Source organism: Triturus cristatus, chromosome 7 (assembly GCF_964204655.1).
Source record: "Triturus cristatus chromosome 7, aTriCri1.1, whole genome shotgun sequence".
NCBI lineage: Eukaryota > Metazoa > Chordata > Amphibia > Caudata > Salamandridae > Triturus > Triturus cristatus.
The window spans coordinates 1,188,629,952-1,188,655,729 of record NC_140590.1 but is presented as its reverse complement, the minus strand read 5'-3'; the positions used below and the strand labels follow the sequence as shown (position 1 = coordinate 1,188,655,729).

Sequence of the window (25,778 nt, the reverse complement as noted above, 5' to 3'; positions counted from 1 at the left end):
CTATTGCTATCGCCATTGTGGGCTGCTGCAGTTGAGAGGTTGTGCCGCTGAGTCGCCTATCTCAGCCTTGCTACAAAAAAACCTTGACGCTATTGTGCGCCGCTGAGAAGCTGTGCCGCTGGGTGCCCGTATCTGCCCTACTATGAGAATCTGCACCACCGCCACTGTGGGCCTCTGCAGCCGAGGAGCTGTGTCGCTGCAGGCCCGCATTGGCTTTGCTACAAGAGTCCTTGCTATCATTGTTTTGGGCAGCCGCCATCGAGGAGCTGTGCTGCTGAGTGCCCATCCTTACTTTGCCACAAGAATCATCGCTATCGATATCGTGGGGCGCTGCAGCTGAAGAGCTGCGCCGCTGAGTGTCCACGCTAGGCCCACATCGGGAGCTTCGTCAACTTCCGCGTGCGCCGCTGAGTGACGTTTCCACGCCCGTCCCAGGATTATCGTGAGTGCACGCTGCGGAACGCCCCCGCCCAAGAACTGTGGCCGCTGTGGATCCGCCTGCTATCCCGCACCTTCCCTGAGGAGCTGGTCACCGTGCCCCTTTACCCTAAGTACCTTGTACATTTTGCACCACCGGGTCGCATAGATCCCGGCCCCGAACCAAGTTCGTTCCACCCGCATGCACAAGTGCTTTCACCGCTCTTGAGACAAATCTGTAATTACGTGCATTGTGGTTCTTTGAGCATTTCTCAGCTTCGTGTTTAATCTATATAAAGATAACTATTTTTTATAACTACTTGTGGTGTCTATTTTGTAGCGTTTTTCCTGCGTTATTGTGTATGGTCCTAAATGCTTCACACACTGCCTCTGAGATAGGCCTCTCTGCTTGTGCTACGTTACCACAGGGTTGAACAGGGGTTATCAAAGGGTGTAGCCCCCTTACTCTGACTTAGGAAGAAGGGTCACTATTCGACATCGGCGCCAGCCACTGTCGACTAGAGGCCCCCATTTCTAACACCATCCAACAGAAAACGTAGGACATCAGAGAATTCACAACTAGGGGCAAAAAGATTACGCGCAGAACATCAAGTTTCAAAAGATCTCCAGTGTTTTGAGTAGGATTTTACCTTGGAAGGCCATCTAGAATTCCATAATAATGCGTCCACTCCCCAGGCCCCGGCGCCATCATTTTCGTGACGACTCTCGGAGCCCAAAAGGAAGAACATTGAACTGCTAGTGATTATCCCTCTCCTGCAGACCTCAAGAATATGTGATGAGTCTGTACAATGGGAATGTGGAGGTGAGCGTCCATGAGATTCAGAGTTATGAGGAAATGACTTACTGGAATTAGGAAGGATCCTCTGGTGTGTTTCCATCTTAAACTTTATACCTTTAATTAATTTGTTGAGATATTTACGGTCGATGACTAGACGAAAATCTCCTGAGGATTTTGGAATAAGAAACCGTATTGAGTAGAACCCTTGTCCTCTCTCCTTTTTGGCGACTCCAACAATTACTCCTTTTTAGGTCGAGCCTGGGCAGCACATGCGCTGCTCTGCACGGCATGCTGTATTGAGGCAGGAACTTGAAGCTCCGCGCACATTTTTCATTGGCTTGTGTCATTGTCCAGTGTAAACTGTGGCTGTTCATTGGCCAAAAGGCTTAGTAGTCCCTTCTTAGTACTGCCTTGTCTCATTTTGTAACCTCCCATGGCGACACCCCCTGTTACGTGTGTTGTTGCTCGGTAGGCTTTAATTGCAGCCACCGAGCACTATTGGACACGCTCTCGCCTAATGCCTTTTAAAAAATGTAATTGCATGCATTTGCAATGCAATAGGTCTCACATTTGCGAAAGTTTAAGCTATTGGTATTGTAAATGGCAATGGCTTTTATTTATCTGTTCTAAAAACAACCCATAAATCAAAGGCATTTTCATTTACAATGCCAATAACTCAAACTTTCATAAATGCGAGACCTATTGAATATGCTTGTTCCTGAGTAGCCAGTACCCCCTCCAACAGGGCCTTCTTATTGACTGGATCTCGAGGTAGAGAAGCAAGAGCAGCTCCTCCATTAGGGTAGAGGAGCATTGCTTCCTTATAAAAATGCCCCCAGAAATGACCCAGAGATTAAAAATAAGATGGTAGTAGAGCCAAGTGTCACAACGGGGAATGGCTATTGCTGCGGGGCGGCAGCAGCAGGGAGGAGTGGTGGGCTGGGCACTTAAGTTTAAATTGCACATGTAATTTTGGCCAGCTGTCTTGTGATGGCCAGCCAGACATGTGTACTTTAAACCTCTCCTACCCAGCTTTCTTAGACAGCTGGGTGAAGCGCAAGCACAGGCCTGCAGTGCCTTCATGAACACTGTGAGAGCCTGCTCCATCCAGTTGTGGCACTTCTATCACATTGGTTAACAGCATGAGAGCAGCACCAGTATTGGTATGGGGAGTTTGCTGGGGCCCGCGCTGGATGAGAGAAGAACACCAGGACCGGAGCAAGGATGGTGCGCAAGGTAAGTTCATTTTTGTATTTACTTTTTTAAATGTATTTAATTTTCTAATGTACACTAAATCGGCGACATGCATAACATTTTAACTTTAAAAGGATAATGTAATGCATGTCGGCAATTTAGATAGTTATGTGATTGTGTGCCTGCACCCACCCTGGCATTTGCCCGCCCACCACTCTCCATAGTTGGCAGCCACCACTGCAAAGTAGTACGCATGCTCCCCGTAGCGGATGGATCTGAGAGGAACTCCATTTAATAAGCTTAGTTGACCATCTGAAGCACCTTACGGTCCATCATTATCAGTTCGCATTGTGAAATAAACTGCTGAATCTGACCTCTGACCCTTAACAAAGAGCAGAGAGTCCTGCTATTGTCTGGAATGCTGGCCCTTAACACCTGTATCCGACTTCTATTTCCTGTAGGACATAAAAGGGAACAATCTACCCTGGGATTTACCAGAAGAATCCTGAGTCTTCTGACGTCTTCATGGTTGTCAAAAGGAGGATTTAGTTCTCCAGGATCTAGAGGATTTAGCAGAATGGCGCTAAAATGAAGATGAATGTTTCATTTGAACATGCATTGGAGCTTATTTTCCAATTCAGCACCAAATAGCCGGGACCCCTCGAAAGGCATCTTCAGAGGGGCTGTTCTTTGAGCAGCAGCCGTGTTCCAACCTCTAAGATACAAATTTCTCCTATTCGCAATAGAGGCTCTTCCTGCAAGGGCACCTGATCTCATCACAGCGAAAGAAATGTCAGACAGAAACTCTATCTGACATTCAATCTCCTCTAATAATGGCAGACAATCAGATTTCATTTGACTAGCCGTATTGGTCTCTTAAAGTCTGAAAAGACTTTCTTTGAAGTAGAGTCCACTTTTGTTTTTTTCTGAAAGGGTCTTTAAAAATATTCTTCCCCACCATGGAAGAATGGCCAACTAGGCTTGCTACCATTGAGTCAACATGAACAGTATCTGGCAATAGTGAAACCATATTCTCCAGGAAATAGCGCTTACTCATGAACCTAGGCTAATTAATCTTATCAGGATCTTTCAACTCCTGGCAAACGACATCCAAGACAAACTGGTAAATTGGCAATTCTGAATTAACAGGCTTCTGAAATTGCAGCAGCAGAGAATCATTTGATGTTCCATGTTTCTCAACAGAGGAAAAGTTCATATTCTCCCTAATATGTCCCAATAAATCTGCCATCATGCCTTTTGAAATATATTTGTCTTTGAAGTTCCTCTGCAGAATATGAGACCGTAGAACCAGAAACTGCCTCAACTGATCTCTTTTTGCTAGCAACTGAAGAATCCTCTATGAACGGAAGTCAAGGTTAGAAGCACAATCCTCCTAATCCTCTCCTCCTCCTCTTTCTTCCCATGCTTGGTTCGCTTGGGAGAAGGGGAACGAGCTGAAGAAGAGGAAGAAGATGAAGGAGAGGTGTGTTTCCTTTGTGAGGATTGCTTGCCCATCCTGAAATGTGAAAACAGCACCACCATTAGCCAAAAACACCCAAAACAATTAGTATTTTAAATTAAAATATACTTGCATGCCTCTTTAATAGAGCAGGGAAACGTGCGCTAGTCCTGGTGCACAAAACGAAACGTCGCGCACAAGCCAATAGAATTACTCTTGATACGCATGCACGGACCTGAATCCAACAAGCATGCGCAAAAGCCAAGCCAGCACACCCTCAATCCTGCGATAGAAGGAGAAGTTGATGGCGACATCCCATCCAGCAATGACATGGGGAAGCAATCCATGCCATCCCTCCTTGAGCAGGAGACCAGCATCCTCTCATCAGGTAGGTGCTCCCACAGAAGAGGCACACACTCCCTAGGCCTGGCCAGGGAAGTAAACAATGCCCCAATGCTGACCCTAGCTTAGCAGGGACCTCCACATCCTTACTCCAGTCGACAGAAACAAATAGCAGGAGGAGCCAAGAGTGCCAGCCCCCTTTATGGCACCCAAGTGGGCGAGTGGGGCTAGCAGGTGTGTGTCTTCCTGTTTTCTGCTCCTGTCGGGAGGTAAAATTTGGAATGATTGGGGCGAGGACGATGGACGTAGGTTGTGGGTAGTGCTGAATCTCAAAAGTAACCAGTAACCTGCTGGATTTCATCCTCAACAATTAGCACTTGAGTGACTTACAAGTGGTACTGCTCTTACCTGCTGAGAAACATGGCTTGTTATTTATGTTGCTTCCATCCTATCTGCCGTCTCTGTTGGTGCTTTAGTTACTTACACTCACATCTGTCCTATTCTGCACTACTGTACCCCACTCCCCTGTACCCCACTCCCCTGTACCCCACTCCCTGTACCCCACTCCCTGTACCCCACTCCACTCTACCCCACTCCACTCTACCCCACTCCACTCTACCTCACTCTACTCCATGCCACTCTATTCCACTCCACTCTCCACCACTCCACTCTACGTCACTCCACTCTATGCCATGGTACTCTATGCCACTCCACTCTATATCACTCTACTGTATGACCCTTCACCCACACCATGCCACTCTGCGGCACTGTACACCACTCCATGCCACACCACTCCATTCTATGCCACTCTACGTCCCTTTACTCCACACCACACCACTCTACTCCACCCCACTTTTCACCACACTACTGTAACCCATTCTACTTCACAACACTTAGCTCTATGTCTGTCCCCTCTATGCCACTCTACTGTACGCCTCTCCACTCTAATCTACACCACCCCTGTGAGAGGCTTGTTTAGTATATGGTTCTCACTTATGTAAGTGTAGCGCCCTGCACTAATCCAGACAATCCATATGGGGATTTTAGTGGATTTAGACAACCTTAGAAAGCTCTCTAAGTGGTAGCTTTGGAGAGCAGCCTTCATGCTTAGTCCAGAAGGAGAGCAAAGCAGCTTGTTTTACCAGTACTTAATCTTATGGTATAGGTTCAGTGAAAAAGAATCACATAGTGTAGTTATAAAAATATGTATTTTATTACAAACACTCACGAACAAATTTGTTCTATCTCCTACCCGGAGATGGAAACACAGTACACACATTCCGTAGGAAATAGAGCACGTAAGTAGCACAAATACACAGTGGTCTCCAGGGGGAGACCAAACCATATACTAAAATAGTGGAATGCGAACCACGACTCAAGTCAAGAATGGACCCAGAAGAGTAGAAGAGCTGGGGACCCAAGGAACCCCCCAAGGTGAGTATCTAGGAGCCCCACAGAGGTTGTGCGTAGAGTAGTAGTCAATAGGTAAGTCGTTGTTGCGATTTTAAGAAGAAGGACCCTTACCAGCAGACCCTGAAGAATCACAGTGGAAGATGGAAGGTTGGAGAGTCACCCCTTCTGTGGATACCCCAGGAACCAAGATACCTACACCAGGGAATCCGGGTGCATAGGTGTCAAGTGACGTTGGAAACCACCGTAGACCACTGGAGGACTTCAGGAAAGATGCCGCTGGAGAAGAAGACGCAGGAGTATATGAAACCCAAAGGTGGATTCAGGATGAGAGGTACCAGCAAGCAGAGGGGTTAGAGTCTATGCCACTCAAAAGTGACCAGGAGGCACGGAAGACCAATACCCACCAATGTTGGAGATGCAGGAGAGGTTGACTGTGCCCTTGGAGTTGCAGCTGTGCGGACCAGGCAACACTGTAGAAGACCAGGAGCCATTCACAAGCTGTCCCACGTCGGATGTCGAGGGCCAAGGGGTCAGTGTCTGGCAGAGGCACCAACAAGCCTTGGCTGCGGCAAACAACGTAGTCGACGACAAAGTTACAGGGTCGGGACCAGCAAGGTCCAAGTGACTCACCACAGCAGGGTAAGCCAGAGCAGGCCTGAGCAAGCACGGGAGCCCACTGAAGTCAAAGAAGACCCTTAAGCCCTCGAGGACCTCGAGCAGCTCACCAATGAAGAAGGCCCATGGTGCAGAGGAAGCAGTGAGGGTGAAGATCTTGATGCATGTGTTGCTTGAGATTGGAGATTTTTTGAGCCAGAAGATCTATGGAGGAGAGAGTCAACAAGTCTTGGCAGCGACAAGCCTACGCAGTGCACAGGGGTTCTGTTCCAGCGGGTCCGACGAGGGATACTGGCCTCAACTCGGTGCAGGCCTCGAGGGAGTTGCAGAACCACCACCTGTGTTGCTGAGCCTTTCGGAGTCCGTGGGAGCCCAGGATCAGCAGACCAGTCAGCTGCGTTGCGGTGACTGCAAATTTAGGGGAGTGACTCCTTCACTCCAAGGTAGATTCCTTTGGGTGTCTTGGATGTCCAAAGGTCTGGTGAAGAACCTGTATTGAGCACGGGCACAGACTTTGCAGAACACCAGCAGGACGCCAAGACCAGGAGCAGCAGGAATCTTCTCCAGTGCAGTCTCGATACCCAAATCGAAGTCAGTAGTGTCCAGACGGTCGAAGTTGAAGTGGTATGTGATCTGAATCTTGTCCCACGATGAATCTAGGGACCCACCCACAGGTAAGCCCTTATGTACCCTTAGGAAAGGGTTGGGACGATTCGGGAGTCCCTCCCAGAGGTCGGGCTGGACAGTGGGGAGGTTACTCCCATGTCCTTTGTCCAGTTTTGCGCCAGAGCGGGAGCCAATGTCTCCCTGAACTGGTTTGAACTGGAGTATGCAAGGAGAGCACTAAATGTGCCATTCAGACATTCTAAGTGGCGCTGGCAAGCTCCCCTACCCTGTCCCAATACACCAAATCCTATCTGGGTGGTGGTCACACCTCCCTGTGACAGAATACTTATTTTTCTGCCTTCCCCTGCTCGAGCTTGGCTCAGCAGCAAGAGGGCAGAAACATGTCTCTGGCCGGCAGCAGCCCTAGCTTGCTGTCTGGTTCTAGAAGAGTGATACTGGGAGCACTGAGGGCCTCCCGGAGGAGCTTTAAAGCACATGGAATCATACCTCCCACACCCGGGGTATGATTCCAACATGTTTGATACCAAATGTCACAGGGTTTGTTACAGCCAGGTTAGAGATGGTAATGACACATGGCCACTCTATATGTCGTACTGGCTGATGCACTTACAACCCGGGAGAATGGACTCCGTAGGTTGGAGGGGTGCCCTGTCATGCAGGGGCACCCTCACACTTGGGACCCAACACCCTGCCTTCAGGATTGAAAGGCGTGCCTTAGGGGTGACTTATAGGTTTTAAGTGTAGTGACCACAGACATAGTGAAACCTATATCTGTTGTAAGTGGTGCTAACACCAGCTTACACAGGCTGCAATGGCAGGCCTGCAGTCACACTTTGCGTGGCCTCTTATGGGTGACATAATGGATGCTGCAGCCCATGGGAGACCCCTGGTGTACCTATGCCCTGGGTACCTTAGTACCATATACTAGTGACTTACAAGGGTACACCAGTAGCCAATCTGAAGGGTACCTAGGTACTGACCATGTTTTCTAATTTAGGTAAGAAGCACAGAGACTGGGGTCCTGATTAGCAGAATCCCAGTCAGACAAGTCAGGAAAACATAAAGACACCAGCAAAACGTGGGGGTGACCATGAAAGCAGATGCTACTTTCCTTCAACTCCAGTCTACACGACTCTATGCCTCTCCACTCTGTGCCTTTCCACTTCACACAGTGCCACTCTACTAAGCGGCACTCTACTCCATTTTATGCCACTCCTCTCCACTATATGCCATTCCACGATACTACTTTAGTCCACTGTACTCCACCCCACCCCACTCTTTGTACCTCAACTCTGTGTCACTCTATTCTACTCCACCCTATTCTATGCCACTCCACTCTGTGCCACTCTATGGCACTTCACTCTACGCAACTCAACTCTGCTCTACTCCACGCCACTCCACTCCTCAAAATGCCACTCTACATACACCCCTCCACGCGACTCTGCGGTACTTTAAGCCACTATACAACAAACAACTATACACCACTCTACCCTGCGCCACTCCACTCTATGCCACTCTACTCTAGTCCATTGCACACTACTACACTCCACACCACTCTGTCATTGTACTCTATGCCATTCTGTTCCAAGTCACTACTCTATGCCACTCCACCCTATACCAATCTAATCTACGCCACTCTGCTGTATGCCACTCAGTGCTACTCCACACCACCCTACTGCACTCTACGTCACTCCACTGTACACCACTCGACTCCACACAGTGCCACTCTTCACCACTCTAGTCTGCACGACTCTATGCCACTCTGCTCTATGTCGCTCTACTTTATTCCATCCTATTATCTCTGTCACTCTATGGTACTCTACTCTATGCCACTCCATCTACGCCACTCCACAGTACACCACTCTAATCTACGTTATTCCATTCCACTCGGTCATTCTATGCCACTCAACTCTATGCCACTCAACTCTATGCCACTCCACTGTACTCTGCGCCACTCTACACAACTCTACTCTACTCCACTCTACCATACACCACTCCACTCTACCTTATGCCACTTTCCACTATGCCACTCTACGCCATTCCATTCCACTCAATGTCACTCACCCCAACTCTCCTCCACTATTAGCAACTCCGCTCGACTCAGTGCCACACCACTCTGCGCCTCTCCACTGTACACCACTGTACTATACACAGCTCTGCGCCACTCTGTCACTCTATGCGACTCCACTCTAAGTGAATCCACTCTAAGTCACTCGACTCGGCGCACTCTACCCTATGCCACTCTACACTACTCTATGCTAGTCTGTGCTACTCTAATCTCTTCTACTTTACTCTCCACTATGCTACTCTACTCTACGCCACTCTATTCCACTCTTACGCTACGCCTTTCCACTCTAGGCTACTCTATGCCATTCCACTCTACGCCACCCAACTCCGCAAGATTTTGTCTTTTTTGCCTGATCACTGTCATGCTTGGTTGGTGGGGACTTTTGTCCTCTGTTTGCTGGACTACTGTAATGCAGACTTCTCTCGTTTCAATAGGAGGGTGGAGTCCTAAAATGTTTTTTTAGTCCTGTTTTCCTACCGTTTGTCTTTCCTTCATTCTCTGTGATTCCTAGTACCAGAATGCTTTCAGATGGATAAGCACTTTACAAATAAATAACTAATTCAATATCCTGCACACAAATTTCGAGTGGAACAATGGAAAATTATAAATCTGAACCCGTGCACTTGAGTACCTTTATAGGCGTGGATTTATGGTTCCATTTGAGAATCGGACCCATACTTTTTATTTTGCAAAATCAAATGTTCTGCATTTATACAGCCACTTTTAGACTTTAGTGCACTCATGCTTTTCAAGAATTTTGAGTGTGAAGATAGGAGGGTTTGAGTTGAAATGTAAAGGTACTCCATTAACCGCAGCATACTCTACTGTAACAATTTAAAGATTGTGCTTAAAGTTTCTTCACATGTTATGTCCAAAACACGTCATATATGTATGATCACAGATTTACAAAAGCGGAATTTGAATTTCACAGTTAATCTGCTTCAGCAAAACCTCTGTGCGTACTTACCCGTTTTCTTCTTTTTTATTGACTTGCTGTTTCAAGGGTACAGAATTCAATGGATAGCAATTTAAAATAGAGTATAGTAATCAGCGAGGGAAGTGTCACTCTGTTCTTTGTTGAGTCTGTGTGTTTGATAGGAACTCGGGTAACAGTTGAGATGCTCCTTGAAAATATATCTTCCCCCTTTTTCAGAACAGCAGGAGTGATAGGCATTGCCTGCTGATTAGAAGGAAGCTGCATCAGATTCTGGATACATGGTTTAAAGTCTTCCCCGTGTGTTATTAATTTTGCTCAGAATGTCTTGGAGCCTAGTGTTGCATTGGCCTTCGCAGATATGCCATAGCTCTGCTAAGCAAGGAGGTCAAGGTTTGTATTTGATTTAGGAGATCTTTAAAATGATACAGGCTTGATGAGGAACCATTTTATGTCCCCAAAAGGTTGAAGGGATGTGGTTAAATTTCTTTGGGGGTTGAGATGAGCAGTAATGTGGAGGATGATGTTTAGTGGGAACAGGGTGGAGTGAAGGAAGCTGATTAGCAGGACATTGCCCCTAAATTAGTGGGAGGCGACCACAGTGTTAGGCTACCCTCCTGGTTGAGTCATTCGCTATACAAATACACATAACATAATAGTAGTGCTAAAGTCTACTTCATGCTAGTATGGCTTAACCTTTTTTTTAAGGGCAGACAGTTGGCACCAAGCTGTCAGTCTTTCCATGGCAATGTAAGCTTTGAGGAACATGTTAGAGATGATGGAGAAGCTGACTGATTTTGACTTTGTTGTGAGACAGTCCATTTTCTTTCGGGATCTCTAGGAGCTGTTGGCAAAGTAAATAGATTCCTTCTTGATTAAGTTCAGCTTCAGATAGACGCTTGACACCATTAGAATTGTATTCTGTGGAGACTTTTAGGTACAGTTGGTTGCTACTGGTGTGCTGGTTAATCTTGATTCCATGGTTGACAAGAATAGACTGGTGATAAGTTTAGAGATGAAGGATCCTTTAAGGACTTGGGATTACGATTTAGAGCAGGGTATGGTGTTAATGGAACCTGTCACATTCAAAAGGTGTTAATGAGGGTTTGAGGGTTTGAGGGTCAACATTTTCCAGGGCTTCTGAGAAATCAAGCAGTACAAGGAGGCTGGGATCAACCTTACCTCTGCCCGTGATTTCCTCATTTATGACCCGAATAGAAGCCTTCTTGGTGTTGAATTCTACTCAAAGCCTGCACTTGGTCATTTTTAGGCCGAGCCTGTGACAACGCATGTGCTCTCTCTTGCAAGACTATTTTTTACAAAAAAAAGCTTGAAGCCCACCCTTTGCTTGCAATTTGTTGGCTTCTGGGTCACTCTTCTTTGCTGCCTTCTAATTGGCCAGCGTTACTGCTGTTCTTTTCTGTGGAGCATGTACCAAGCACAGATTCATTCAAATTAATTAGTGCAAGTCCTCTGCTCAGGGTGTGATTTAGGCACTATTTATTCTCCCCCCCCCCCACTTACCCTGTTCGTGTCTGGTGCTTCCTCCAACTCGCCTCATTTGCAGCATTGATAAAGTCAAAAGATCTAGCATAGGGGAGACCTATTGGCTTTGCTAATGCTTGTTAAAGATGTTGATGTCCATGTCCTCATGCACTTGTATGTCTGCTGTTTAGCAGGTGGTGTGTGAATCCTTGCATTTTGAATTAATACATGTTCGCTGCATTTTTTAGATTACATTTGAAACCATTTCTCATTGAGTGATAGAACTTTTTCTCTTCCAGGTGCAAATTATCTTCCATGATGCTCCTGCCTATTTCTCTGACGAGGAATGGAAGCTTTTACATGACTGGCAAAAGGAACTTTATAGGAATGTGATGAAGGAAATTCACCAAGCTTTGATCTCATTGGGTATACCTATACTATATATTGACAGTTTTTAGAATCAAATGCTACTTTGCTGATTATTGCAGGAATCTCTAAATGAATGTGCTTTTGATTCAGTCAAAGGATGTAGCTCATTTCGCTAATGTTTTTAAAATGGCCAAGCACCTGTGGATAAGGCTGGGTGTAACAGTTCAGGTGTTAGGGTATCTGGTGTTGATGAGTAAGATAAATAACAGAGGGACAGTGGCTTACTACTTAGGGCTGGTGATCGATTAATAGATGAGGACTCCAATTGCAATGAATGAGGCCATTTATTTTCACACAAGTCCCCCCCTGTATATTTTGGAATTTTTATCAACACCTTTTATCTAGTGTGGTTTTGTCTCTGACAAAGGAAGAGCCACTTTCCTATGGATTTAGGGACACATACCAATGTCATTTATTTTGCTGACAAAGAGTGACCAAGTAGCAGCACACCTTTATACTTATTTCCCTATATTTTTCCCACTAGCATGGTGGGCTTAATTAACCTGCCTTTTTGACTTGTAACTTTTTAATCGCCCGTGGCTGCCATATCCGCAGATTAACCTCTGGGCTCAAAGAGTCCATTTTTGCAGTTCATTGTATCTGGACAAAGAGGCTGGTTTTTCTAAGTGCTCTGTCACAGATTCAGTTTCTGGCATGGGTGGAGGTGATATATACAATACTTAAAAGGGAGTGAAAGGGACTCTTAAAGAGAAAGTAGTCCACCTCCCCCAATAACAAAATGGTCATTCCAAAATATTATTGACTGATATCCACAATCCCGTGGTCTCTAGGTGTCCCCTATATATCAGTGGAAAATGACGACTGTGATACTGTAGAAACTAAAATGATGTCAAACCCTGAACCGCCTCATGCTGCCTGCCACATCATTGCATTGGCACATGTGTGGGAATGGATATCCAAATGCATGTTTAAATGGTGAAATATGGTGGCCAAAAGCATGTTTATGTAGAGGTTAATAAGGCCGAAAGAAGTGTCTCTCAGATACTTCTCTCAACCTCATTCCCTTTCCCCTAGCCTCTCTCTGTGGCATTGGCTCGAGCCCTAGACTACACTGAGACTGAGTTTTGTCACCTAAAGAATAACCATTAAGCTAAAATTGTGTTGGGGTGGACTAATTTATTTTATTTCTCAGCCCCCCACCCCACCAGCAAAATAAACAAGGCAAGGGATTAATTTGAACATTTCTCTACCTCTAGTATTTTTTTTTGTTTACTAATTCAAACTTCTCCCTGTGCTGTGTACATTTCTATACAACTCCTTTATTTGTTTCTTTTTGTTTACATTTCAATTCTTTTCTATCCGTTGGTTTTCTCCATACATTTCTTTGCTTTTCTATTCACTATTTTCTCTTTAAACCTCTTTACCACTGTGCTGAGATTGTCTTTTCGCCTATGTTTGAACTACTTGTTGTAATCTTGTCTCTGTACTTTTCTCCATACTTTAGCAGACATAACTCTCTCTAGTGTTGTGTGTCGATTTAGATACCGTATATAGGTTTCCCGATTTATGTCATTATATAGGCACAATTCGCATTGCCCATATTTCGGCATAGAAATCCTACCCTTATTTAGGCATTATCCATGCTAACCAAATACAGGCATGGCCACCTACATCCGTTCATCTACGTCACAACGAGTTCTTGGAAAACCAGACTCTTAAGCCTTTAGGACTTCCCCTTGCTTGGATATTGATTTCTCCAAGAACTCATTTATTATGCATGAACATCTATTCCTTAGTGGTTCATTCATGACGTTCTTCTGCCCGACTTTTACATCAATACAAAACACCTTCCTAAACACCTTCAAGGTATAAACATACCTTCACTTACCATGGCAAATCACGGTTCGGCTGCCTACTTGCACGACGCGGTTCGCCACGGCAAGTTCGGAAGGAAGTCAAGTCGTCCTGATGCACTGACCAGATGCTGTCATCCTCCTCGCAGAGAATCCAGCTCCAGTGTTTCTGGCTCCACTTGCGGGGTGTTAGAAATCGAGACTCGGAAAGAGATTCCAACCTCACACATTCTAAGGTATGGAGCGGACTAGAACCTAAAGGGACTTTTGGCAAATCTTGGCAACTATAGCTAAACTAGATTATAGACAAACAGCACCTACTTCTTACCTCGTACAACACTTAGGTTAGGTACACTGGGGTAAAACTAGCTAGAAGCATTAGATGAGTATTACCATTTTAGCCTGTGTTATTTATGTATGTATTTTTATGAATATCTGTCATAGCTATAAACCATGCTATTGCAATATTATTTTATCTTACTGTTAAACGCTGTACGTATTATACTTCACATTCTGTCTTACGATTGTAGCAGTTCATATCTCTTGCACGAGAAATAAGACTGTTCGATAAACCCTTTTTATTGAAACGCCCGTCTATCTATTTCTGTGTAACTCTGTAGAAGCGAAGCAGGCACAATTGACTGAGTAAAACTGTTATCTATTGTTTCCACAATTCTGAGATTGTTCCGATTCTAAGGGAAATAAAGTTGTCATGTTTATGCGGTTCACCCACAAGTATATGTGTATGTCAGAATCTCCCAGAAAGAAGTATATGTCCCCACAATGGTGGAGAATACACACTAGTTTTTTTTTTTATCTCACTTTTCCATTCACCTCAGACCCTTCCTCTCACACCCCTACACAACACATAGTTGTCTCATAACAACAGTGCTCCCACGCAAACGTAGGTCGTAGCACGCCCGTCCCGTAGAGGGGCAGGAAGACCCCTATGATGAAGCATGACACCAAGGGCCCTTTTGGTGTTGAGGGGTATTTTAACAACTAGTGTGTATTCTCCACCATTGTGGGGACATATACTTCTTTCTGGGAGATTCTGACATACACATATACTTGTGGGTGGATCACTATGTTTATTGATTTAAGCCTAGGAGGATGTATCCACCTCCACTACTCATTTTGAATGATACCTCTCTACTCCCTATTTTGTTCTTTTTCGGATATTTATGCGGTTGTCAGAAACTAATTCCTTCTTGTTTATTCGAGAAGTTTCTAGTGACCTCTGAGTTAGCTGGCACACACAGGGAAATTAAGTTTAATGTGCTCGATAGAGACATACAGACCTCAGTCCTATGTCAAAACTATAGTGTATATTATTCCAATGCGCAGAGCCTATCAGGAATATAGGAACTACACTACACTAAGTCTGTCTGTGTGTAATTTGTTTTTGAGTAGTTGTATCACTGACTTGAACATATGTTCTTGCTGCTGTTGTGCCGTAAATATACATTTGTAATTTTTAATTGCAAAGAAACTGTGGGTAAATTGGTAACACCAGTTTGTTATTGATGCAGGTCCTCTTATTACAACAACCATCTCTTCATTGAGAGCGAAAGAAGAGCAAGAACAAGAGCAATGCTCGAGTGGCCCCAAGGATACGAATGCAAGATATATTATTCCTGATTCGCCAAGTAAGTGAGATTTGCATTAGCTGCTATCTGACATAATTGGTTTATTTTTGCATCATACACACTGGTGCCCATATGATTATCAGGGTCCAACGTTATATTGGCATTTGTGTAAGGCAAGGGCTTCCATTAGTATGGCCTTGTATTTTCGCTGACTGTCAGCTGGTTCATTTCCACATGATTGCAAGATTTTCATATCAGAAAGAATATGAATTGACCTGTGATTATCTGTTTTAGGTATTAGGACTCTGCTGTAGGTAGTGTCTAGTGTGAGATTAGATGCTGAATCCTATGCAAAAGTAGTATTAATGTTTTGTTGAATGGCTGAGTGAGAATGTCCTCTTTATTGTGCTGTTAATGTATGGTTTGAGTGTCACAGGATTGTGGTTGGGGGCATCGACCGAATTCTTCCACATCTTCTAGCTCTCAACATACCCGGTGCTTGGAAGTTACAAATAGTATTGCTATTGTTACAGAATGTTAGAGCTCTCGACAAAATCTGAGAGCTGTACAGAACAGTATTCTTGAGTTTGTGACAAGTATGTCTCTTTCTTGTTTAGTTAATTTGGTCTGTCAATAGTGGTATGTTAATGGTTCTATGTGTGATGTTCTGTATTGAGTTTGTATGGCGTCTCAAAGTAGCTAGTACTATAAGAGGGAATGTGATAGCCTTTTTGTGTGTTGACTGGGCTGTGTTTCTCTGCTGGCGAGGTTGGGAAGAGAATGGAATTCAAGAATAATGTTTATCTATGCTATGTACGTGTGTATGTGCTCTGATGTATGTAATGTATTCTGTTTCTGTGTGGCATTTCTTGTTGGCACGCGGTGTTGGGGGTCAACTGCCAGTCAGCTAAATGTATATCTGTGCTGTATTGAATATATGCGAATTGGTTATTTTCATGTGTTCTACTGATTCCTAGGCACTCATTACGTGTATTCATCCTCACAGAATGCCTGGTTTTGTAATTTATTGCAGGCAGGGTATAGAATGAAACCTAGGAAGTAGGAGCAGCAAAAAGAGACAACAGCACCCGGTTATGTTTGTACTATGTACATACCAATACCTGTGCACCAAAAAATGTTGAAGCAACTTTTACAATCCTTGAAGTCATACATGTGTACCTGTAGAGCCACCACTTCCATATTGGCTGTCAGAAGAGCAGTGACTAGTGTGGGGAAGTGTGCTGATGTTGGGAGTGTAGGTGAACTAAAAGAAAGCAAAGAGGACACTTTGAAAGGCAATCCCAAGGATAGGCTTAGGGGAGCAGGATGAGCGTGATACTTTAGGATGAATAAAGCCATAAGAACTCTGAAGTAAGAGAGTAAGGAAAAGGCACTTGAAAGGGGGAGGGAGCCACCAATGAGAGAGAGAAAGAAATCGAGATACACGATTTAGACTGCAAAGGGGGAGAGACATGGAAAAGAGAGAAATGGGCAAACCAGTAGGAAGGACAGAAATTAAAAAATGTCCATGTATGAAAAACAAGGGAGACAAGCATGGAAGACAGAGAATGATGAAGAAAGCAAGGAGAATGATGGGGACACCTAGGATATCGAGATAAAACTGAAAGCGAATAGAGATGTATTTAAGTGTATAAACCACAGATTTGTTTATCCATGCAGCAGGTGGCGAAATTACCAATCCTGATGAGGCTAGATTCAAAGGAGAAGAATCCATCGATCTGAACTATTCTCACGACATAGAAGAAAGACATAGAAATGTCTGTCAGAGCAAAGGTAGGCTTGTTCAGTGCATTCATGTACCTACTGCAGTTCTCTCTCTCCATTCCGGCATCAATGCCTTGATTAGCCAGTATGTAACCTCACTGAATCTTATCAAATGTTGAATCTTGATAAATAATTACCCAAAGCCAGATGCTCCTTGAAATCTCTAGAACATGTTCAAAACCAGACTCCATGCAAAAAACAGGGTTCCTCTTGCCTTATTTAGCCATTTCTCTACTATTCTGAGATCCCAGTTGGAAAGGAAGACGATGGCTTCGGTGCTCGGTTGGAATAGACCTGTGTATTAATGCTGCTGCTGAATAAATCTGTGTGCAAACTCCATAGCATAGGATTGAACTCCAGTAAGGGGACCTCATACTTTCCTCCTGTCTTCTGATATTCATAAATTTCATCCTAGTGAGTTGGCCCATTGTAACTACTGCTATTTATACAAGTATAAGCTCCACGGCCGTGGCAGCAAGAGTAAATAAAAAGCAAGCAATTCATATGTAAAGATAGCGTTATCCAGTTTAATATTAGAAGATTGCACATGGAAGAGGTAATCTAGAGCACCAGCAGATTCCAATGTTTTAATCCTTGAAATTACATTGAAAAGCAATTATTTGCTTTAAAAAAACAGTGGCCCCGACACAGTAAGTCTTCTGTAACCTTTAGCCAAAATCTAAGAGCCTTAAACATATGTGTGTACTTTAGAAACTGAGTAATGTTTAACCGAGGTGTCCTTGGTAAAGTGCTGGGATCTAAGAATGCATCCAGATGATTAAGTGTAGAAGGGATAAACCCTTGCCTAATTTGAGGTTAAAACACTGAAAACAACTGATCACTGTTGCAGGAAACATTGAAATTTCAAAATGGTATTTTGCTCAAGTTTAATTCTTAAACTGATGCACTTTCTGGAAAAAAATAACTGTTTTCTTTTATTCAATAGGAATGGCAATTTTCAAGAATATCAAAAGAAGAAAAGAGCGTGTGATATTAATTGATGATCATAAGCAAGATATGAAAGTAAGGGGGACCAACCCTACATTAGGTAAGTTGAACATGCCCCCTCGTTCATATCTAGATAACATCTGATGATGAGGGATGCTTTCTTGAAAACGTACATATCCTGTGGTGTTTTTTCTCTTATATGAGTGATATTTTTTCTTATTAATCGTTCAAAATTTGCTAAAGGCTTTGTCACTTTCATATTTTTCACAACACCGTTAACGTTTTTGTTCAATAGTTGTATGTGCTTGGTGGTCACAGAAGATGCACTAGTCAGTTATTTTTGGGTGCTTGGATTCCCTACAGCTATTTTCAGTCCGAGATTTACACACACACAGTCAGGCATAGTCCATAGTCCATAATTCCTAATAAGGGTTAAGAAATCTCTCAGTTTCCACTAGTACCTTATAACCTGTGGGTGACTGAAAAGGGATCCCCTTGGTATACCTCATGGTAGAACAGGCAGTGGTGACTCACGGTTTTCCCCTTGCTTTTGTTCATATTGAATCACTTATATCTCTTTTTGTTGTAACTTTAAGATTCCTCTCAATAAAAATGACTTAGGTCTCGCTAGAGGCATCTTTACCAGTTTGGTGAGAACTCTTCCAATTACACACACTGCTCACACCTACAACAAACATAACCTAATTAAAGGGGCTTTGGGACAAACCTCTGCAGCCATTGGCTTGTTGGGATGAGCCCCCTTTAGCCATTGTTTGATTAGTCTGTCCATCATGTTTTTAGGTCTCGCCTGGCGAAAGCAGCGCATGTGCTGCTCTAGCCAGGAGAGCACCTTTTGGAATCAATTCTGCGAGGGCTCTCGTGCACGCGTCTGCAATGGACAAAGATGGCTGCTCTCGCCATTTGTCCATTGCAAACAGCATGCGCGTGTCCGTGTTTTTTTTTTTTTAGTGTCAGTTCCCCGGGGCACAAGCAGGCATCCATGTCTTTTTGCTGCGATCAGCTGTCCTGGCAGACATGGATGCCTGCTTGTGCCCCGGGGTTGCCATAGCAACAAAATGCAGCTTTGCGTGTTTTTTTTTTTTTTTTAAATGTCAGTCCCCCCGGGTCACAAGCAGGCATCCATTTCTGTCTTTTTGCTGCGATCAGCTGTCCTGACAGAAGTGGATGCCTGCTTGTGCCCCGGGGAAACTGCAGGACAGCCGTTAGCATTTGCAATGCAATAGGTCTCGTATTTATGCGAGTTTGAGCTATTGACATTGCAAATGATAATGCCTTTTATTTATGTTTTAAAAACGAAAACAAGAATAATAGGCATTGTCATTTGCAATGTCAATAGCTCAAACTCGCGTAAATGCAAGACCTATTGCATTGCAAATGCTAGTTTGATAAGCTAACAGCATTTTGCGGATGTACAATTGATTTAATTGTAGCTCCCCCCCGCCACGTACACTGGAATTAATAGAGTGGTACCTCTCTTTGTTTTGAAACATACACTCTTATTAATTCAGAATTATTCAAGCAATGAAGGTGCACAGACACACAGGGGCCGATTACGATCTCAGTCGGAAAGCCTCTGATCTTAGGTCGGAGGCTTTCTGACCGAGTTCGTCGATTATACTTCCGCCCGCCTAATTACAATTTAGGCAGTCGGAAGTGAAACCAGCCGGTCATTCTGACTGGATTCCAATGGGCTCAAGGAGCCAGTTGGCCAGTCAGAGACTGGCCCTCAATCCATATGGATGGCGTTTTATGCCTTCTGGATTACGATGCTTTGTTTCCGGCAGGCTTTCCCTGCCTGGCTTTCCGACATGGAATGCCTGTCGGTAAGCGAGTTTGGGGGCCCCTAGCGAGCCCCCTTCTGTTTGCGGCCTCTGGTTGGGGGCAGAGGGAGCACGTATGTTGCCCTCTTGGTAAACCCTGCACTGTATGGGGGGCACCCTGAGGTGACTGCCACACGGTGCAGGGATTAACACAACCTCCCATTTCCCTATGGGAGCTAGCGCTGTGGCCGGTTTACGGCTGTAGCACAAGCTCCCATAGAGAAATGTGAGTATGTGACCGGAGCATGTGCGATCGCATCGTAATTAGGCGATCAGGATCGCTGACCGGAGGTCAGTCGGACTCGTATCCAAAATGGTGTCTGTCCACCCAACATCGTAATAAGCCCCACAGTGTCTTTTTTTGTGTTGTTCCATGTCTGCTCTTAGGAGCTGCACTGGGCTGGATTTGCAGGCATCCAGAGTATGCAAGGCGTGTTCTGGAGTCTGAGCATTGCTACCTTTCTGGTCACATTACAAGACACTGAACCATCTCAAGACTAGATAGTGACATGAAGAAAAAAAGCACCTGATGTAACAGAAATCTCTCATTCTTGAAGCATGGTTGTTGAGTGGGCCTCTCTCTACCCTGCTTGGAAAACCTTCACAGAATGGCTCAGAACTGTAGTCTGATTCCAAGAACTTAGGAAAGGTGAGGTAGGCTGTAGGAAAGTACCCATTTTTGCATGGTTGCCACCCACTTTGTGCCTGATGATGCTCTTTGACTAAGTATGCCCTGGGTTCCTGCCAACCAGATACCCAGGGCCTAAATTGGCACCTCTCTGGCCACATGTCAGCCCCTTGTAAAAGGTATCCTAGGTACCAAGGGACCTGTGACCAGAGAAGGCATCTCAGGGCTGCAGCACTTATTGTGGCACCCTTAGAGGTACTGTATCTTAACACCCACACACTGCCATTGCAGGCTGAGTGATTTGGTGCACAGAAAAGTGAAGAGTCGACATGGCACACGTCCCTGTGTGCCATGCTTACAACCCTCTGTCTATGGCATTGGTCAGCCACCCCTCTAGCTGATTGCACTATGCTATTGGCGAGGGTGCTGGTGCATGAGCCCTGTACCCCTACAGTGTTTAAGTCTATTCTTAGACATTGTAAGTGCAGTAAAGCCATAAAGAGTATATGGTCTGGGAGTTTGTCATTATGAACTCAACAGCACCATAATGGCTTCACTGAATTCTGGGAATTTTGGTATCAAACTTCTCAGCACATTAAACCCAGTGTGGGATTTAATGAAAAATGCACTCAGAGGGCATCTTAGAAATGCCCTCTGAAAAATGACCTGACTCTAGTTTACTGGATGACTAGCTGCTCGCCATCTGCCACCCCAAACATGTTTCTGGACCCCTGGGTCGAGAGCCTCCCGCTCCCGGGGTCTGGAAACAAAGTACATGCTGTGCAGAGTTGCCAAGCCTCCTCCCCCAGGATGGGCAGGGTCCATTAAGGGGAAGCTTCAAAGGCTTGCCGCCTTTGTGAGCTGACCCAGTCATTTGCTGCTCCCAGCAACTGGCCCCCACCTGTTCTGACCACCACTCTAGGTGGAATAATCAGCGGGAAAACCAAGATAGGAGAGGTGTGCCCACCTTTGCCAATCCCATCCTTCACGTTGGGGAGGCGAGGTGAAGCACAACTCAGTCCCCGCCATCTTGAGGATGAGGTGTCCTGGCCAACCAGAGTAAGGTTTATTCCCCCCTCCCATTGGAGGGTGGCATAATAGGGGCTGTACCCACCCCAAGGAAGGGACCCATTGGTCCTAACCTTTACCTACCTGAAACGCACCTGAATCTTGTATTTAGGCGCAACCCCAAACCTTGCCTCCTCAGAAAAGAAGAAACAAGAAGAAGAAGGACAGAAGTGCCGTTCTGAATGTAGACGAGGGGGACACCAACTAACTTGGCCCAAGCCCTACCGGCATGTCCCGACCTCGACCTGCGCCAGCGGAATCTCGGCGTGTCCTGCAGCCAGCAGCCCCCCAGAACCCGAAGGACCTGCCCTGCCTTCACTAACAGACTTTGGCTCTGACCAAATCCGCAAGTCTGCGCCACTCTGCACCTGACACCCCCAGCCTGAGTTTGAGTGGCCCAACACCAGGAGGTGGTCTCCCCGTCGATCCTGACTTGGGATCTGGTGATCCCTCACCTGCTTCGAGTCTCCCAACGACGCCTGCAGCCCCTTTCTGGAGGATCCCCCCGACCGCGACCGGAGCGGTAATAAAAGCTTTACTCCAAAAGACACCCCTGCACCCAGCGCCCCACGGCCTTGGGTGGCCCAACCAACAGTGTCCCGGCATCACACAACATCCGAACTTACTTCTCCAACTGGTGGTCGCCTCCAGAAGACCTTCGTGCCTGAGCCTGCATTGTTTGTTGAAACCGGAGAATCCCCATTGAAAATAACAGGGTACCCAATGCCGAAACAGCACCCCGCGGCCGGCCGCCCTAGTGTCGCTGTGAGTGCATCTTGGGTGCTAACTTGAACCCCTCTTTGCCATGTGCTTAACTTCAGGAGCTTTGCTCCCTCAACCTTGTGGCCTGCTCGTGAGCAGCCACCAACCGGAAGCCCCCTATCCCCCATTGGATAACATCGGCCACAGCACTCTGCACCCTGTCACCCTAGTGCTGCTGAGGGTGCTCTTGGAATGCATCCTTGACCCTGGAGGAACGCTTGTTCTAACCCCAGAAACCCAAGTCCCAAAACCAAGTACTTTCCTGTAAACCGAACCCTTCATTTCCTCCCATAGGATTGTATTGACTGCTTTTCTGTGAAAATTGGTTTGTGTGTGAAGTTGGAATATTGTATGAGAACTTAAGAAACTGTGTTCTTGCAAAAACTGATTTACTTAGCTTTTTTTTAGGAAATGTCCCGGTGTGATATCTAGGCATATCACACTCAGTAGAAAAAGTTATCTGAAAAGTAATGTAAAAAGTAATCATACAGTAATTGCAAATTAACTGAAAAGTAATTTCAACTGTTTCTGAATAATTGACCTACCTGTAGCCAAACCAATTCCACACAACTGCATTCAACTGTATTATTCCTGCAAAGTATTACTCCACTTACCTGCATTATGCCTGGCTTGGTTCTAGAAATAAAATACAACTAAATAATATTTTTATACAAAACAAATTGGTCAGCGTTCAGTCTTTGAGTATGGAAAATAATTTCTTGCCTGAGTGTGTACAATAAATGTTTAACACTACACTCTGATAAAGCCTTACTGCTCGCCCACATGACCACAAATAGACAGTAAGGTTTTATCTACTTTTATCTCTGTAAGCCTTTGGGGATCCACTGGACTCAGTGCACACTATACCTTACTTTGGTATAGTATATACAGAGCCAGCTTCCTACATAGACCGACACTGTATGAGGTACGGAGCCAAGTCTACAGCCTTAGCAGGTCTGTTAATCATAGCTTGCCTAGGATAGGAGGCAAGGCAAAAAAAAGGGAATAAAAAACAGTAGTGATGAGAGTGTTAAGTCTCTTGGCTGGACCCACAGGCACAGGATAACAATCTATGACTCTGCTCAATTTTCTATCTGAATGTATTCACTACATCTATAAATGATTCCACTAATTATAAACTCTGTAAACACTGTGTGGCTGCACCTCGCTCAGTATGAACATTATCTGCCTGTATTACCCAGCACAAGGCTTCTCGGCTAACCACCAATGTGTTTTGGTGTCAACCTAGTTCATGTAAAGTGTGAATGTATGTATGCAAGAAATTGAGTGGCTGGTTGACTGGGGTGTGAGCTGTGGTCAAGCAACAACCACAGTACTTGTCAGGGTTAGGCACAAGCCAACCTTAAATAAACCTGTGATCAACCCTCTGGTTACTTGGCACAGAGCAGTCAGTCTTAACTTGGAAGCAATGTGTAAAGTATTTGTGCAACACTCCAAACAGTAATAAAGTGAAAAACACCACACAAAAAGGATCCCACACCAAGTTATAAAAATAGAGTTATTTTTAATGAATAAAACAAGACCAAAACGTCAAACATCCAATCAGCAAAACCAGGGGTATGTAAGTTTAAATATTTAACAAAAAATAAACGGCAAATAACACAAAGTGCCAGCTGTAGATATATGGTCGCGGCAGACACGTACAAAGTCACAAGTTAAGCCAGAGCTCGATGGAACGCGGGCAGCTACAGGAACCAAAGAGGTTGTGGGCTGTGGAGGCGATGCGATCTTTGAAACAGGTCCAACCCATGCCACAGCAGCGATGTGTCAGTTCTGCTTGGTGTTGCGCCATGCAGCGGAGGAGATGTGCCGGGTCCACTGGACCTACAGAGGCTGGGTTTTAGGCTTCTCATTGGCAAGATGGCGGCGTCAGGCTAGAAGCCGGTAGCAGCTCCTGACCAATCCGGCTCAAAACATGCAGCTAAATATAACTATGTTTTTCTTTTGAGAGAGATATTACACTTTCCTCATCACGACTGGAAAAAATCAGCAGCTTAAGCGAATCCTAAAATTTGGACCGAGATATGTTGCCTGACGAATCCGTGACTCTACCTGTTGAATTTGTGATCCCGAGGACGCCGCTTTCACTGCTAGCTTCAATCATCGGATACGCTGTGTTACGGTCACTGGTCAGTAGCCGCCTCCCCCTCGGCGTTCAGCCTCTCCTTGGGCAACCACACCTGAGCAGCGGTTCAGGGCACGTATTGCTGGCTGAACACGGCGCTGCTCGAGATACAATGGCCCCAAAGAACGCGGCTGCTCTTGCCTCTGCAGCAGCTAAAACAAGAGCAGCCCGTCTGGCCCTCCGCGACCAGGAAATGAGTAACAGACGTGGAACCTCCCGTGAGGAACCTGCTGGGGGGCCATTTGAAAAAACCCCGACTCACAACAGTGCGATCGTTCGGAAAACTCCCATTGCATCGCCATCTGACTCTGCCTCTGTTTCGAATGCCCCCACTGTGATCTCAATGATGCGCGCTGCTGTCAGCCAGAGACTTCAACACAAGTCGACCCGGCGTGCTCAGCCGAAGGAATTAACCGCTAACGACACTGCGGCAGCTGGAGCGGCTGCCTCAGTAGCTGCTGGGATTGGCATGGAGAATATCGACGGTTCGGCGCCCGTCATCGAGCAGACGAAGAAGATTCCTGACTTGGATACATCTGACCACAGCGAAAGACACAGTGGAAGACAAGAGGCTTTGCTCACCTCTGAGGGGTCTGATACTGCGATCACCGTGGTAAGTCAAGCGATTCTTCCTGCCTCTGCTTCTAATATTACTAATATCACTAATGTTAGAGATACCCCCGCAATCACCTGCGAGACTTTAGATCCCTCAGTGGCTCAGCCAAAGACTCCAGTTACCCTCACTACGATTGCTGGGCCGGATAATCCTAATGCCTCTACCGACAGTGGCAGTAAGAATTGCAGCAACTATACATCAGAACCGACTAGGGAAGTCCCGATAAATTCTGTCACACAACCACCCAACAATACGGTCCAGCTAACAACTAAGCGGGAAGAGACTGCCGATCTAAGCCGGAATGGAGAAGTTAAAACAATTAAAACAATAAACAGCGCGACAAATGACCACCAAATTGACCCTATTGATGCAATGGAAGCGGACAAAGACAAAGACATCACAGACTTTTATTCATTTTCAGAAGACATCAGTTTGTCAGGTGATACAGAGGATGAAGTCGATGAAGTCGAGAATGATTCTGACTCGTGCACCAGTACAGACTCAGATCTTAACCCCCCAAAGGAACTACGTGATAAAAGACGGACGATATTTAAAAAGACGAAAGGAGGCTGTCATGGAACAAATGAATTGACCTGGGATTATACCCCGACTGTCTTGAATTCAAATCAAAATCAGAATTTTACTGTAACGCCGCAGACATCATCTTCAAACCAAGCTCTCAACAGTGAACAAACTGATATAGCTGGCGTAACTGGGGCCACATTGTCACAAGTCATGGAAACAGTTCTACAAGCCATTGCATCCCATCGCAAAGAAACTTCAAAAGACAGCCGCAAGG

At 45.3% G+C, this 25,778-nt stretch overlaps 1 protein-coding gene across 8 annotated transcripts in view; it reads left to right on the top strand.

Annotated features, from left to right (window-relative positions):
• LOC146811426 (uncharacterized) overlaps positions 1-25,778 on the top strand; it is a 277,144-nt gene that overhangs the window by 85,542 nt on the left and 165,824 nt on the right. For all 8 annotated transcript variants that reach the window (XR_014966739.1, XM_085618527.1, XM_085618525.1 and 5 more), the window contains exons 2-5: positions 11,653-11,779; positions 15,129-15,245; positions 16,866-16,979; positions 17,917-18,018. Coding sequence is in view for 7 of the 8 variants with exons in the window: in XM_085618525.1 (XP_085474651.1) it covers positions 11,653-11,779; positions 15,129-15,245; positions 16,866-16,979; positions 17,917-18,018 (460 nt within the window). In the remaining variant the exon portion in view is untranslated. The remainder of the gene's footprint in view (positions 1-11,652; positions 11,780-15,128; positions 15,246-16,865; positions 16,980-17,916; positions 18,019-25,778) is intronic.